We start from the raw sequence: 15,747 nt of genomic DNA, 5'->3' as shown, positions 1-15,747 counted from the left end.
CCACAAAAATTTCTCCATTTGAAATTCTGATGGGTAGACCTTTCCCGACCCCTTGGGTCAGAGGTCGCGCTGGCAATCTCTCCACAGGTGACACGGAGGTGATCATCTCGGATTACGTGGATTCCTTAGTTAGAACGTTAAAAGGCATAAATGGTGATGTTTCTCTCTCTCTCCCTCTTCCTTCAGAAAAGCCGACTCATCCTTTCGTTCCAGGACAACAGGTGCTGATAAGGTGTCTGAAGCCCACGTAACTCGGTGAGCCGAACTATTCAGGACCATCCACTGTTATCGCTGTGACGAGGATCGGTGTTCTGACTGACCACCAGCCGCAGTGGGTCCATGCTAGCCGGGTTAAGGCAGCTCCATCCCAGGGGAACGCACAAGCCTATGTGGAAGCACTGATCGAAAGGAGAACGAGGAAGAGAAGTAGACGAAGAACGAGATTGCTGATTGATATTAGCAATAATTATAACTGAATCTATTAAGATTCATCGTGCTATGAATACTTTTGAATTTTTTGTATATGCTTTGATGAAAAGAACTGTCAAATATTAATGATTTTGAAGGAAATGTTTGATTGAAGAATATTGCATGTATTATTGTACTAGAATGAATATGCTGAGAATGATGTGATATGATAATTCTATTATGTGATAATTATCTTATCAATGGGGCCATTGTTAGAAATATATTTTCTCCCTCAGCATAAATCTATAACATAAGAAGGATTCTTTGTTCAGCCGAAAACTGACACGTTTGCACATTCTTTTCTATGAATTTATACTAACTGGACTTATACTCCTCCCCGTAAGACTTTAATTTAGACATTATGAGCTGAGCGTTTTGTCTCCCTCCGGCGCTGGGGTTGTGAATTGTTTATTCATAATAAAAGACCAATAATTGGGGCACTTCTCGTTTGGACCATTTCATTTCGATTCTAACACACCCTTATAGGCACACCCACCTTGAGGGCAAGGCTTTCCTATGTACTAATGTAGCAAAACAGAGATATTAAAAGATCACATTCAATACACACCTTATTGATGATGCATACTGTGTACAGGCGAGCAGATGAAACGTTCCTCAAGTGTTGTCCCATATAAAACATCTCGGTTACTAACATAACCTCGGTTCCCTGAGATAACGGGAACGAGTATTGTGTCTTTGCTAGATGCTATGGGGGAAAATTCCTTTTTGTCCGATTTGTTGAAGCCTTTTATTCAATAATGCAGTATTACTGCACGGCCATAATAGTGCGGAGATGCACGCTCGCTATTGGCTGGGCAGTGGGAACGGCACATGTCTATGGCGAAGTGGCACATCTGCGCGAGCCAATCAGGCTGCGTCCCGCCGAACCGAGCGCAGAGCCGGCCAAAGAGGGCGGGGCATCTGCCTATAGCACAGCTGTCTACGCAATACTCGTTCCCGTAATCTCAAGCCCACTTGCTTGACCGATGCTAAGGCTAGCAAGTGTGCGGTCTTGAGCGAAAGTGCCCTTAATTCGGCCGACTGTAGCGGCTCAAACGGGGGCCCCTTGAGGGCCCTGAAGACTGTAACAGGACTGATAGGTCTCAGGAAGGTGTTGTGAGGGGGCGAGGCAGGTTGAGCATCCTTGCCCACTTCTGGAAGCGAACAATCAAATTGCTTCTACCCAACATCTGGCCGGCCACAGGAGCATCTAACTTTGCTATGGCCGCCACATAGACGGAGCGTGGAGGGGTACGACACGCGTTCAGCAGCACTTGTAGGAAGGAAAATAGGAGCGGTACATCACATGAAGTAGGGTCTTGGCTCCATGCTGAGCACCATTTGGAGAAGACAGAACACTTAAGTACGTGGACGAGTCTCGTGGATGGGGCTCTGGTCTCAGATATAGTGTTTAGGACACTCTCGTGGATAGCCCACATGGATAGCCCATGGCATTGGCCATGGGGCTGCTGCTAGCAGCTGAATCATTTCGGGAAACCAAGGCTGGGTCCACCAAAGGGGGGCCACCAGACAGACTGTGCATCTCTCCTCTCTGATCCTGTTGATGACCTGAGGGAAGAGCACGACTGAGGGAAAAGCATAAAGGGGAAGACTGGGCTATTTGTGGGCCATGGAATATTGGGCAGTGAGAGTTGTCTTTGGAGGCGAAGAGGTCAACCTCTGCCCTGCCGAAGACACTCCAAATTGTTTGAACCTGGGGCTGGAGGGCCCATTCTCCCGGGGACACATTGAATCAGGGAGCAGACATGCTGTCGCGAGACAATCTGCCAGACACGTGCATCGCTCTCAGCAAGCGCAGGCTGTGTTGTGCCCAAAAGAGCAGACGTCTGGCTACCCTGTACAGAGGCTTCTACCTGAGTCCAACCCTGGTGGTTTATGTAGGATACTATCGCCATGTTGTCCGACCGGATTAAGACGCGATGTCCATTTAGGTCTGGTAGGTAGGTTTTGAGGGCGTGCGCCGAACGATCAGGCTCTTGGTCGCCGGAGAGTGCCGAAGCTTCACTCATGTGGAATAAATGAAGGGCAGTTGATCATTACTGAAGTAGAAAAATTTCTGAAATCCCATGGCAAAATGAGCAGCTGTATAGGCAGAAGCCCCGCCTCTTTGGCGGGCTCTGCGCACGGTTCGGCGGGACACCCCCCCCCCAGCCCCGGATGGGCTCGCGCAGACATGCCAGTTGGCCATAGGTTTGTGCAGTTCCCACTTGCCTAGCCAAAAGCATGCGTGCATCTCCGCACTATTATGGCTGTGCAGTAGCACTGCGTTATTGAAAAAAGGCTTCAATAAATCATTTAAGTTTTCAAAACTAAGTTTTCCCCCATAGCGTCTAGCAAAGACGCAATACGAGTAAACGTTTAGGAAGGAAACCAATATAGAGGAAATTCTTAAACATTTAGTATTGTGTTAACATTCTGTGCTCATCTGCATCATCAATAAGCTGTACACTAAATTACACTTTTAATGTCACTGTTTTAGTATGTTAAGGGGCTTGAAGTGTTTTGAGTGTGTTTTTCCATTCCACTGCGCTACATCTTGCATTTTTAACCACAAAAATATGTTCTGTGTGAATGGTCTCTTAGACTGGTTTGTTTTGCAATTATGCTTTCAGTATTGAATAAAATCTAAATGTATTTTGTCCAGTGCATTCTGGGATTTCCTTCCATATTAAAGATAGATGTGATTGACTCACCAGTCGTCCCGTGGCGCTCTGACCTCCCCCATTAAGCCACAGTCCCGGCAGCATGGCGGACAGATATGGGCCCCAGACCCCAGGGACGAACAGTGGCTGTGTGCTCACCTGAGAGATACAGACACACGCTGACATCAACAGTCACATGCTTTGAACACAAACAAGTACAGGAACTGAAGCTCACAGCCATGTGACATGAGGACGTCCCACATATGACAGCCAAACGGGACGTGACTGGTTGCTCTTCACAGGGCAGCTGGTGTCCCCTCACATCGGCCCCGATGACCTCTACAAGACAATAAAATTACAGAAAATATAACTGACACTGCTACATAAATTTAAACTCACAGATCTTACGATAATTACCCAGCTAATTAATCACAGTACAGTAACACAATTGTTTTTGCATTGCAATATGCAAATGAGTCACTATCTAATTAAATATGCACTCATATGCATATATTTCCTGTCCAGAAACTAGATTCATCATTTTTATTTGATTTTGTTGACTTATTACTGTTTTCTTCCAGCAGGGATTTTGGATTTTTCTTTTTATCACTCTATAAATCAGAAAAGACTGTCAACAGACAGAAACAAATACATTTTCATCATGTTTTTAGCAGTTGTATAAAAATGTTGCATAAATGTGGTGAATGATATATGAACAAACTTTCATATAGATATAGATTTCATATAAACTAAAATTTTGGCGTGTGTGAAGCTGCTGAATTGGAGATTTCGGACTCAAGTTCACCGTCTTTAAGGATTAAAATTTTTAGACACTAATAGATAAAGTGAAATAAAATAAGCACTTGTTTTCTTTCCACTAGTTTGAAAGAAGACAAGCTATGGAAGCAGTTAGAGCTCAAAACTGACAAGTGGATGAAAAAACCCTGGTTTTGCCTGTAAAATCTTGCACTAGTTTACATGTTTTGCCTGTTTATTTATTGCTATATATCATCTGAAGGTTTAGATTAAGCAGGTCAGGACAGTTATTACAGGAACACTGTGATGAAACCAAGAAGAGGCTGACTAAACATCAGGGCCATATTAGGAGCACACAAACACTGCAATGCTCCTCCTGTGTCAACAGGATTTAAAAAGCCCCAATTATGCTTTTTAGTGTATTTCCTTTAATGTAGTGTGTAATAAATATGTTTGCGAATGTGAAAGATCTGCAGTTCTCTTACAAGAGGTTCTCTCGTATTGCGTAAGCTAGCTTACGCTACGGGGAAAGTCATCTTTGCTCGAGATATTGAAGCCAAAAATTATCCTTAATTTTGTATTTATTGTCAACGTAGTGCAGCAGCCAGCAGACTTAGAGCAGGCCATCTTGCGTGCTCATTGGCTGCCCTGCGGCAACTGCTGCAGCCTACCACTGAGCCTCGCGCGTGACGTCACGTCCAATGAGGGCGCTTTGCGCCCTTATGCGTCATAGCCCGCCAAAATGGGGGTGGCTTAGCGTATAAAAGCCAGGCTCGTTTGCTGCGTCACTGATTTCATCATCTTCAGCGAAGCTCTCCGCATCGCGGAGTCAGTCAGAGATAGAACTGTTATCTCACAGAGCTGTGCTTCTCAGCCATCTGGAAAGCTTGGGTCTCATGGTCAACTGGACCAAGAGGTCATTACTGCCCACTAGTCAGTCAGGTTTCCTTCCTAGGAATAGAACTGGACTCTGTGGCTATGACGGCCCGCTTATTGACACAGCACGCCCGCCGTGTTCGACAGCTAGCCGCGTCTTTCCAGGAGGGCAGCATTACACCTCTGAAGACATTCCAGAAGATGCTAGGCTGTATGGCATCAGCTGCGGCTGTGCTTCAGCTGGGCCTCCTGCGCATCCGCCCGCTAAAACGCTGGCTGAACACCCAAGTGATAGTTCATACAGCACCACCATGTACTGGTCCGCTCGGACAACATGTCTGTGGTGTCCTACATAAACCGTCAGGGCGGCGTCAGATCCAGAAACCACTGCCATCTGACGGAACGCCTTCTTATATGGTCTCAGGGCCGCCTGCGCTCGCTGAGAGCCACGCATGTGCCAAGCCACTTGAACGACGATCCAGACAAACTGTCCAGGAACTACGTTCCCCAAGGGGAATGGTCCCTGCATCCCCAAACAGTCCAGTTACTGTGGCGCCTCTTCGACAAAGCGAAAGTCGACCTGTTTGGGTCAAAAGACAACACTCATTGCCCGCTGTTCTTTTCAAAGAACGAGGATGCGTTGGCCTAAATCTGGCCCAGCCTCCCACTTTATGCTTTCCCTCCGGTCTCTCTGTTACCACAGGTAATCAAGAGAATCAGGGAAACGCGCCACTCGGTGCTCCTTATAGCCCAGAATCAAACCTGGTTCCCGGAGCTTATGCGGCTGCCCCAAACAGCCCCTTGGCCGATTCCGGTGAGGAGAGATCTCCTCTCTCAAGCCCGCGGCTCAATCTGGCATCCCCATCCAGAGCGCTGGTCTCTGCACGTATGGTTAATCAACGGATACCCGTTGTACTGCCAGAAGGAGTGATGAACACGATTACGCAAGCCAGAGCTCCCTCTACGAGGCGACTTTACGCGTCTAAATGGTCGTGTTCTCCAAATGGTGTGCTGATAGAGATCTAGACCCACGAATGTGTGGGGTCACGGGGTTGCTTAGCTTCCTTCAAGAGAAGTTGGATAAGGGCAGGTCCCCACCCACGCTTAAAGTCTATGTGGCGGCCGTCGCAGCGTTCACTGAGTCGACGCGTGGCCAGTCAATAGGAAGGAACGAGCTCGTCATTCGCTTCCTTATAGGAGCTAGACGGATGAATCCCCCGCGACCCTCGTCGGTTCCCATGTGGGATCTTTCACTGGTCCTAGAGGCCCTGAAAGCTTTCCCCTTAGAACCATTAAACTCCGTGGACCTAAAGTACCTCTCGCTCAAACCCGTTTTTCTGACAGCTCTGTCATCAGTTAAACGTGTGGGGGATTTACACGCGCTATCTGTTAGCGCAGCGTGTCTTGAGTTCAGGCCAAATGACTCTAAAGTCATCCTCAAGCCAAGACATGGTTATGTCCTTAAAGTGTTGGGCACCGCCTTCAGAGTGCAGGTCATTTCTCTTTCGGCTCTGCCAGCATCCGATAGTGAGGGTGATGTGGATCTCCTCTGCCCCGTCAGGGCACTGAGGGTTTACATTACGCGCTCCGCCTCTTTCAGGCGTTCGGAACAGCTCTTTGTCTCGTTCGGTGGGCGCACCAGGGGTCTCGCCGCCGCTAAACAGAGCCTGTCCAGATGGATAGTGGAAGCTATCACATCTGCTTATAAGTCTAAAGGTCTGCAATGCCCCTTGGGCATCAGGGCGCATTCCACCAGAGGCGTGGCCTCGTCGTGGGCTTGGTCCAGCGGAATTTCCATTCATGACATTTGTGAGGCGGCAGGCTGGGCCTCTCCCTCCACATTTGTTAGGTTTTATAACCTGGAAGTTCCCGCCTTGCAGGCTAAACTTCTGTCAGTGTGAGCAGTGTGTTTGTCCTGCCCAGATGATCATGCGCAGACTTCTCTCACGCGACGTTCGCCTTCCTGGTTGAGCTGCACTATATAGTGAATAGTTATATGGACCGGCGACGCCGCTCTGTATACCCTGTATGTGCTTATAACATGTGCTGGCCCGCATTGCTGGCCACCTGTTTCCCACTTATCTATGTTCCCCGGGAATCCCTGGGACTCATGAAGTGGAGGCTGGGCGCACGGCCTTGACAATGGGTTCCCGTAGTGTAAGCTAGCTTACGCAATACGAGAGAACCTCTCGTAAGAGAACGATGCTTGGTTACTAACGTAACCTCGGTTCTCTCTAGAAGAGGGAACGAGTATTGCGTAACCTGACTGTGCAGGCGCCACGAGCGTTTTTCGCTTCAGCTGCTGGAACCAGGACACAGCCAACGAGCCTGGCTTTTATACGCTAAGCCACCCCCATTTTGGCGGGCTATGACACGTAAGGGCGCGAAGCGCCCTCATTGGACGTGACGTCACACGCGAGGTTCAGTGGTAGGCTGCAGCAGTTGCCGCAGGGCAGCCAATGAGCACACAAGATGGCCTGCTCTAAGTCTGCTGGCTACTGTACTGCGTTGACAATAAATACAATATTAAGGATGATTTTTGGCTTCAATATCTCGAGCAAAGATGACTTTAGCTTAGCTTACGCAATACTCGTTCCCTCTTCTAGAGAGAACCGAGGTAACGTTAGTAACCGAGTATCGTTTCAATGATCAAAGTTCCGATAAATAGATTTTTTGTCTCCAAAAAGAAAGCGATTCTGAACTGAAATGAGTCAACCTGTAATTCCAGTCTCACTTCCTGATATGGTAAAACCCACGGTATTGTTAATGTTCGCATCCCAGTGTATATCAAGAGCTGAGATTCAGATATGATAATGAGGGTTTGGTTTCAGACCAATCACAGCAGACTGGGCCATCTGACCAATCAGAGCAGAGCAGCTCTCAGAGAGGTGGGGTTTCGAGAGACTGAATCCTTGATCGAAGCATTTCAGACACAGAGAGAAAAAAGCTGATGCTGCAGTGGATATTATGAGGAAATTAAAGTGTTCCTGCTTGTTCTTGTTGTTTACAGTAGAGGTCGACCGATAGTGGATTTTACAGATACAGATATTTAGGTTTGACCGTACATGCCGATAACCGATTATTCAACCAATATTTTTTTAAATGGATACTGGATTAAAAACAAACATAACACTCCAGTAAAACAGTGCTGAACTGAAATGTGCTAAATTAAATAAATATATAAATATGAATATATTAAAATGAGAAGTTCTACATAACTAACTATACAGAAATAAATTTAGACATTAAAATATTTGTAGATATGTGTTTCTTTAGCTATTACCTAGAAACATAGCCTATATAAATTTCATAGGTAACACTTTGGAAGTCCCATTTGTTAACAAGGATGTATTAGCTAGCTTTCATGAACTATATGCATTATGCAATATATGTTTTACTGCATGTATTAATATTTGAGCAATACAATTGTACCTTGATCATTCATATTAGTTCATAGTACATTAACTAAGGTAATAACAGATAAAATAAAAATTAAAACTCAATTTAAAATGTATTAGTAAATGTTGAAATTAACAAACTAACAATGAATAATACTTATACAACATTTATTAACCTAAGTTAATGCTCAAAAATGTAATCTTATTGTAAAGTGTTACCATTTCATATAAATCCAAAGAGTCATGCTTAAAGATGGCCATATTTTAAATATCTGCAAAGGCCAGAGCATTAAAATTACATAAATGTAGACCTATATTACATGTATAGTCTCTTTGCTTCTATTTTAGAACACATGATGATTGTTTAATCAAAATAACAATATGTGTTGTAGTGATAAAAATATAAAGACCTGATCTATTTAGGAGTGAAGCGGGTTGTCGAAGGTCACACACTCAAACAGAAGTGGAGTGACACCGTATTTAACGCAGTGTAAATGCATTCATTATGGCCTTGGTTACACTGTCAGTGAAATGAGACCAAATTCAGATTTTTTGCTCATATGTGACACAGATCGGATGTGTTATATGACTGTGTAAACAGGGAAAAAACGCATGCATTCGGATATTTCGAGATCTGTTTCAGGCCTCGTTCATATGTGGAAATAAATCAGATATAAATCATATATGTGCCAATGCGACTGTCATGTAAAAGGCAGGATTTTCTGAGGCATTACGTCTCCGCGGTTTAATGACGAGAGACAACCCCGACACGCATCTGCGAAGGGACGGATGGTGTCGTCATAGGAGAGGAATGTGGACACACGATGACACAACATATCAAAAGTTGGCTAGCTCATCCTAACATTTCGGACCCACTGCTTCTCGTTAAAGCCCGCCACAATCTCATGAAAGTGCATATCTATACCACTAATTTTATTTCTCGTGCCATTTACACCAAAAATAGTTTTTGAGTGCATATGATATAAATGAATGAGGCATTTATATAGCGCTTCCAAACAATGGTAATTTCAAAAATATGTTCTTTATGGTGTGTAATACGCACGCACTCCACACCCCTAATCCTACCCAAGGGGTTTACAGTGCGTATTATGCACGCAAAACTATTTTTGACGTATAAATGGCGCGAGAAATAAAATTAGTTACGCACTTTCATGAGATCGTGTTGTATGTTCCCAGCAGTCCCGAGATCTCTCGCACACAATAACTGAAGCACATGCGCTGCTGCAATGATGGCCCTTTTTGTCGTCCTCCGCCTCACAGTCATGCTGATGTTTGGCGAACTTTGCATATATCGCAGAGCTAGCATCAAGCATATTTCGCATTCGTCCATCTGTGCAAGAACCAACTTTAAGCATGCGCAATGTTTCAGATAGTATGTCAAATCGGAAATGGGTCACAATTGAAAAAGACGTGTAAACGGACAGTCAAATAAATTGGATATAGGCAACAAATCAGAATTGGGCATCAAGACCTGCAGTGTAAACGAGGCCATGACACAGTTTTCTCTTCATTTCAAAGAGACGTGGATGAGCGAGCGCTGCATTAGCACTCAGCTGGTGTGGCGTATCATACCTAACCCTCCTGCGTGTGCGTCTATGAGTGAAGCGGCCACAGCCGTTCCCGGTCTCAGGCCCAGATCTGCAGCCGCCTCTGCGGTCAGTCCTCGTCCTACAGGAGTCCCAGGAATACAAGTCTGCTCACCTGCACACACACACACACACACACACACACACACACACACACACACACACACACACACACACACACACACACACACACACACTATCAGTCAACACGACCGGCTGAACACACACAGACACCTGAGCTTTACTCTCTCCCACCGATTTTACAATAGCAGTTTTCCATCAGGTCCTCCAAGCCGATGGCGCTCCAGAAGGTGTCGTCCCAGCCTTCAGACGGAGAATACGTCCACTTACAGACAAGAGTACAGAGAGACCTGCATCAGGAGAGCAAGACATGCTGTGTATCACTGCTTGAGCACCTGGCCCTTTGCCCCTTGGTGCCCAAAGAGCCCTTTTGTCAAGGCAAAATTTCCTATCCTTTTTTTGTAATTAAAGGCCCTTTTGTGGATGCCTGCCCAATCTAACTATTAGTAAAATTAATGAATAATAATTTAGCCGTAAATAAAATGACCCACATGATGACCTTTCACCTGACGAACTCACCCGGATGACACGCCGCACGCGCATTTTTTAATATCGCGCGCACTACCAGAGGATATCTTCAACTCCTCGGCTGCTGGTGTATCATACTCAGCAAAGTGATTTTATGGTTTGTTTACTTATTATTGTTATTATTTTACTAGAACGACGTGAAGAGATGTTGTTTATATTGCTGTGTGTAGCCTGCATAAGTAACGTTAGCTTGCTGTTTGAGGGAGAAAAGTTTTAAGAGTGTCGAGGGGCCCGGTCTTTTTATGTCATTTGACTAAAAACTATTCATACTTTGAACTACTATTATTATTATTACAGTATTTATTTAAAAAATGTCGAGAACCTTAAAAATAATTATCACATTACTGGTAAGGCTTACCATATTTATATTTAAGGCTTTTCTTATTTTTTTCTACCTGCAGGTCTTGGTGTGCAGCAGCTTCTGTGAGCATCTCCCTCACAGCAAAGGCAGCAAACTCACTTAACGACTTCAGTAAGAATTTACCAGAACAGGCATATCTATATATTTATATCGCTGTGGGCCTCTAGTCAGTCAACGTAGTGTGATTGCGTAGATCTACGTCACACATAGGCTCACTATTGGCCGACGCTCGACACAAGCAAGAGCACCCTCAGTTGATACTGTAATAACACATTGTATTTGGATAACAGATTTTGGCCCGAACCCAGAGTAATCCCAGGTTTGGGATAGGACAACTAAGTGAGGAGATGGGGTGGTGGATGGACGCTGGAAAACTGTCATATAACAGCGGTAAAAGCTACTGTATGTATACCTCCTTATGTTAATTGAGTTGCCTGGATGACTCCCATGACAATTACTAGGTTAATTATCTGAAAGTGCTTCTCCCGAACTTTGTTAATAAAACATCATTTCACGAGTTCACACTTACATATAGGGGTGTGACAGTTATTATATAACCGTGAGACCGACGGTTATAGTTAAACACCGTCATTAGAGCTCTATAACCGCCAAAACCGTGTTATTTAAATTATTTTTACAAACATGTCTTGTTTGTAATGTAATGTTTGTAATTCAGAATGTTTAAATACTAATATCAGCTTACGAGGGAAACGGAGGCGGAGTTAAGTGATGCTTGGCCGGAGACTGCTGCAGGAGATGATTCGAGAGAGGTCTGTGCCACTTTACCGATCAGAGCGCGCGCTGACACGGAGTAAAGCCTTGTTTATACTCGACGCGTCCGCACGAGCGCGAAGATGCGCGCGGCAAAAATGACGCGTCAGGTATGCAAGATCGGTAAAGCCTTGTTTATACTCGACGCGTCCGCACGAGCGCGAGTCTCGGCTGACTGCGTGCGCACCTCTCCAAACAGACGAGGCGTTTATACTTGACGCGCTCGCCGTTGTGCTATTCTGTGAAACGACAGGGGGCGACTTGGAGTAATTCTCCTCTAAACCACCAGGAATCAGCAGTGAAGAAGTAGCTTGCCGGTTATTAATTGCTGAAATTCATATAAAAAGAGTAATAAATGCAGTAGGTTTATTGTACTTTCACTGCATGTAAACTAGTTAAACAACTGAAGCCTTATTGAAGAGTGTTTAAACCTTAATTTCATCAGCAGGGCTTACTTCTGCTATTGTAGGCTTATTTTGTAAATGTAAGCAGTTACTTTAGACAAGTGCAAACTGGGTGCTTAATGCAAATGTGTTCCTATTCACAAAATGCAAATGTCTCTGTGTATAGAAGGATCATAAACATGCTGGTACAGACGTACCAGTTCGGCCAGATTCGGCTCAAAGTCGTTCATCTTCGGATGCGGCGCCGAGCGAGATTTTACAAAAAGTGCCGTGCACACCGCCAGGCGAAATGGGGTCTTGCGCACCCAAACGCACACGACCGCCCACACCGCAATGACGTCATTTTTGCCGCGCGCACCTTCGCGCTCTAGCGGACGCGTCGGGTATAAACAAGGCTTTAGGTGTTTGGTTATTACTTCGCTCGACCGGGAGGGGTCGCGCTGCATCCGACGGGAGCCTGCAGCTCACAACATCGGAAGAGCGATAATTATAGTGTAAAGAAAACAACCAACCAAATTAAAAAGTCATTTTTTTATTCCATTTCCACCTATCATAGTCCTCAAGTATCTCTGGTTATTTTAACGTCTATTTTTAATCAGTAATTATGTTCAGGATAGGGTACACATATTCTAAGAGCTATTTCCTTGTTGTGGATTAAAGTCCTTGTCTCTTCAAACGTGTGTTTGTGTGTGTGTGTGTGTGTGTGTGTGTATTTATGTATTATGCACATTTTATTATTGTTCTTCTGTCTTTTACAACTGTTTTAACTATTGTTCTTGTGTAGTGATGTTTCAGACAGTTGTAATTGTATAACTGGAGTGACAAACAACTTGAATGTGAGCCTACATGGTAAATTCAAACTATCCAAGCATGACTTAGCCTACCAACCTGTGTAGGAGGAGCTGACTGCTCTTCATCAATACTGCTGTACCTATACTGAGCCGTTTCACTGCTGCTGTAGAAGCTGTGGCTGCCTCTGACTCTTTTCTTTTTTGAAGAAGCTCTGAATATCTCTGCTTCTCTTCATAACTATTCTCTTAACCCTAACCCTGGGGGAAATGTAATTCAATCACTCAATCAATCAGTTAGTCAATTCACTTTGAAGTAATAGCTATAACTACAAACATAAAGCAGGATCATTGTCAAATTGGGTTAGAATCAGTGTGCAAAATACAGGTGTTCGTGGGGCTCTGGAACCCCTTAAATAACAGCTTTGACTCCATTAAAATGTCAAAAAGAAAGGTGTCAGCAATGTGCCTAAATATAGGATCTACAAAGGTTTATTTTTACATAACTAAACTATTTTTATAACGTACTCGGTTACTAACGTAACCTCGGTTCTCTCTAGAGAGGGAACGAGTACTGCGTAATATCTTACACTATGGGGAAAACCTCTTTTCCACGAGATATTGAAGCCAAAAATTATCCTTAATTTTGAATTAATTTAAAACGCTGTGCAGCAGCATGCAGATATAGGCAAGACGGCTTTCGCGCCTATTGGCTGCCCTGCGGCAACAGCAGCAGCCTATCGAGAGAGGCTCTGCGTGACACATATCCAATGGGGGCATTTCACGCCCATTTCATCACGTCCCGCCAGAAAGGGCGTGGTCACGCCCTATAAACATAGCTCGATTAGGCTGGTACAACTGGTTTTCATCGCCGAAGCGAACCAGAGCTGTGTATGCACGGCAAGATACGCAGTACTCGTTCCCTCTCTAGAGAGAACCGAGGTTACGTTAGTAACCAAGTACGTTCTCTTACGAGAGTATCCCACGTACTGCGTAATATCTTACGCTATGGGGAACACAATGCAAAACGCAGTGCGTACTGGGATCCGACACCAAAGTCCCAAGGGCAGTAGCCCGGGGCTCATATAGTGCATAATCACCATAGACTCACAGAGAGTCTGAGAAGAGAGGCTGCAAGCATCATTCCCCATGAAATAGCATCCTACAGGAGCTAGTTATGTTAACAGTGTTTCACGCATACAGGGTGAACGTGTTCAGCCTGAACTGGGTAATAGTACGGGTTATTCAACACCCATGGAGCTGTTTTATCGCTCAGTGAGCGATGCACAAGCGAAACTCAGCATCTGGGCCGGCACAGCGGGGCAGATAGCACTGAATTCTATACCGACAGAAGCTTGGCTTGTAAGGCGGGAACCTCTAGGTTGTAAAACCTTATAAATGTAGACGGCGAGGCCCAGCCCGTGGCCGTACAGATATCGGTAACCCCACTATACCACGCCCACGATGAGGCCACGCCTATCATGGAGTGCGCTCTGACACCCAAAGGACACTGCAGGCCCTTAGAAGTGTAAGCCAGTGCTATGGCGTCGACTATCCATCTGGATAGGCTCTGTTTTGATGCGGCCAGTCCCTTGGAGCGTCCGCCAAACAAAACGAAGAGCTGCTCAGTCTGTCTGAAGACCGACGAGCGGGACACATAAGCTCTCAGTGCCCTGACAGGGCAGAGGAGACTCGCATCCTTCTCCTCATCACGAACCGGGAGGGCGCACAGGGAAATAACCTGGGCCCTGAACGGTGTGTTGAGGGATGTGGGCACGTACCCGTGCATTGTTTTGAGTATGACTTTTGAGCCATTAGGCTCAAACTCCATGCATGACGCGCTTACCGAAAGCGCTTGCAAGTCCCCTACGCGCTTCACTGAAGCGAGAGCCATAAGGAATACCGTTTTGAGAGAAGGATGTTTCATGTCTGACAAATGGATTGGCTCGAATGGGGCACCTTTCATGGCTTCCAAAACCGTAGAAAGGTCCCTCACAGGGACTAAGGGGGGTCTGGGAGGATTCAGCCTCCGAGCTCCCCTGAGGAATCGCACGACCAGGTCGTTTTTCCCCAGTGACTGGCCAGACGTCGGTTTTGCAAACACCGCTATGGCCGCCACGTATACTTTGAGCGTGGATGGGGTTCTGCCCTTATCCAGCAGCTCCTGAAGGAAGGAGAGCACTTCCGTAACTCCACATTCTGCGGGTGAAAAGCCCTGAGCTTGACACCAGGCAGAGAACTCTGACCACTTTGAGGAATAGAGCCGTCTAGTAGACGGGGCTCTAGCCTGCGTGATTGTATTTAACACTCCCCCTGGGAGGTTAGCGGGTACCCGTTGATGGCCCATGCATGTAGGGACCATAATTACGGACGAGGATGCCAAATCGAGCCCTTTGCCTGAGAGAGGAGGTCTCTCCTCACCGGTATCGGGGAGTGCTGGTCCGCCGCATTAGGACTGGGAACCAATTCTGGTTTGTCCAGAGCGGAGCCACGAGTAGCACTGGGCATCCGTTTTCCCTGATTTGTTCCAGCACTTGAGGCTGGAGCGAGACGGGGGAAAAGCAAAGAGGGGGCAGCGGGGCCACACATGGGCCAGCGCATCCCTGCTCTTGCAGAAAATGTTCGGACAGTGAGCGCTTTCTTGAGACGCGAACAGGTCCACCTGTGCTCTTCCGAATGTCTCCCTCAGCAGTTGGATCGTCTGCAGGTGCAGCGACCATTCCCCTGCTGGGACATTGTTTCTGGACAGATGGTCCCAGATTCAGGCGACCAGGCACATGCGCTGCTTTCAGTGAAAGCAGGTTGTGCTGAGCCCAGACCAGGAGGCGTTCCGTCAGCCTGTAAAGGTTTCGGGACCTGACGCCACCCTGGTGATTTTTGTATGCCACCACTGACATGTTGTCCGACCGGACTAAGAGATGGCGGCCTTTTATCTGGGGACAAAAACGCCATAGCGCGTTGTCGACTGCCAGCATTTCTAGACAGTTTATGCGTAGGAGCTTTTCCCGTTCTGACCACTGGCCGAAGAACGGTCTGCCCTCGAGCT

At 46.0% G+C, this 15,747-nt stretch overlaps 1 protein-coding gene across 1 annotated transcript in view; it reads right to left on the bottom strand.

Annotated features, from left to right (window-relative positions):
• The window catches only part of LOC143715740 (FGGY carbohydrate kinase domain-containing protein-like), a 30,088-nt gene extending 17,945 nt beyond the window's left edge, over positions 1-12,143 (bottom strand). Inside the window, exons 1-5 of the mRNA XM_077207476.1 lie at positions 12,103-12,143; positions 10,024-10,139; positions 9,755-9,883; positions 3,367-3,470; positions 3,183-3,290 (exon numbers count right to left, since the gene is read on the bottom strand). Coding sequence (XP_077063591.1) covers positions 3,183-3,290; positions 3,367-3,470; positions 9,755-9,883; positions 10,024-10,139; positions 12,103-12,143 — 498 coding nt within the window. The remainder of the gene's footprint in view (positions 1-3,182; positions 3,291-3,366; positions 3,471-9,754; positions 9,884-10,023; positions 10,140-12,102) is intronic.
• Between the last annotated feature and the right edge of the window lie 3,604 nt (positions 12,144-15,747).

This window comes from Siphateles boraxobius, unplaced genomic scaffold (genome assembly GCF_051911475.1).
Source record: "Siphateles boraxobius isolate OS27281-9 unplaced genomic scaffold, OSU_SipBor_1 6, whole genome shotgun sequence".
NCBI lineage: Eukaryota > Metazoa > Chordata > Actinopteri > Cypriniformes > Leuciscidae > Siphateles > Siphateles boraxobius.
The sequence above is the reverse complement of the archived record's forward strand: the minus strand, read 5'-3'. Positions and strand labels throughout refer to the sequence as shown.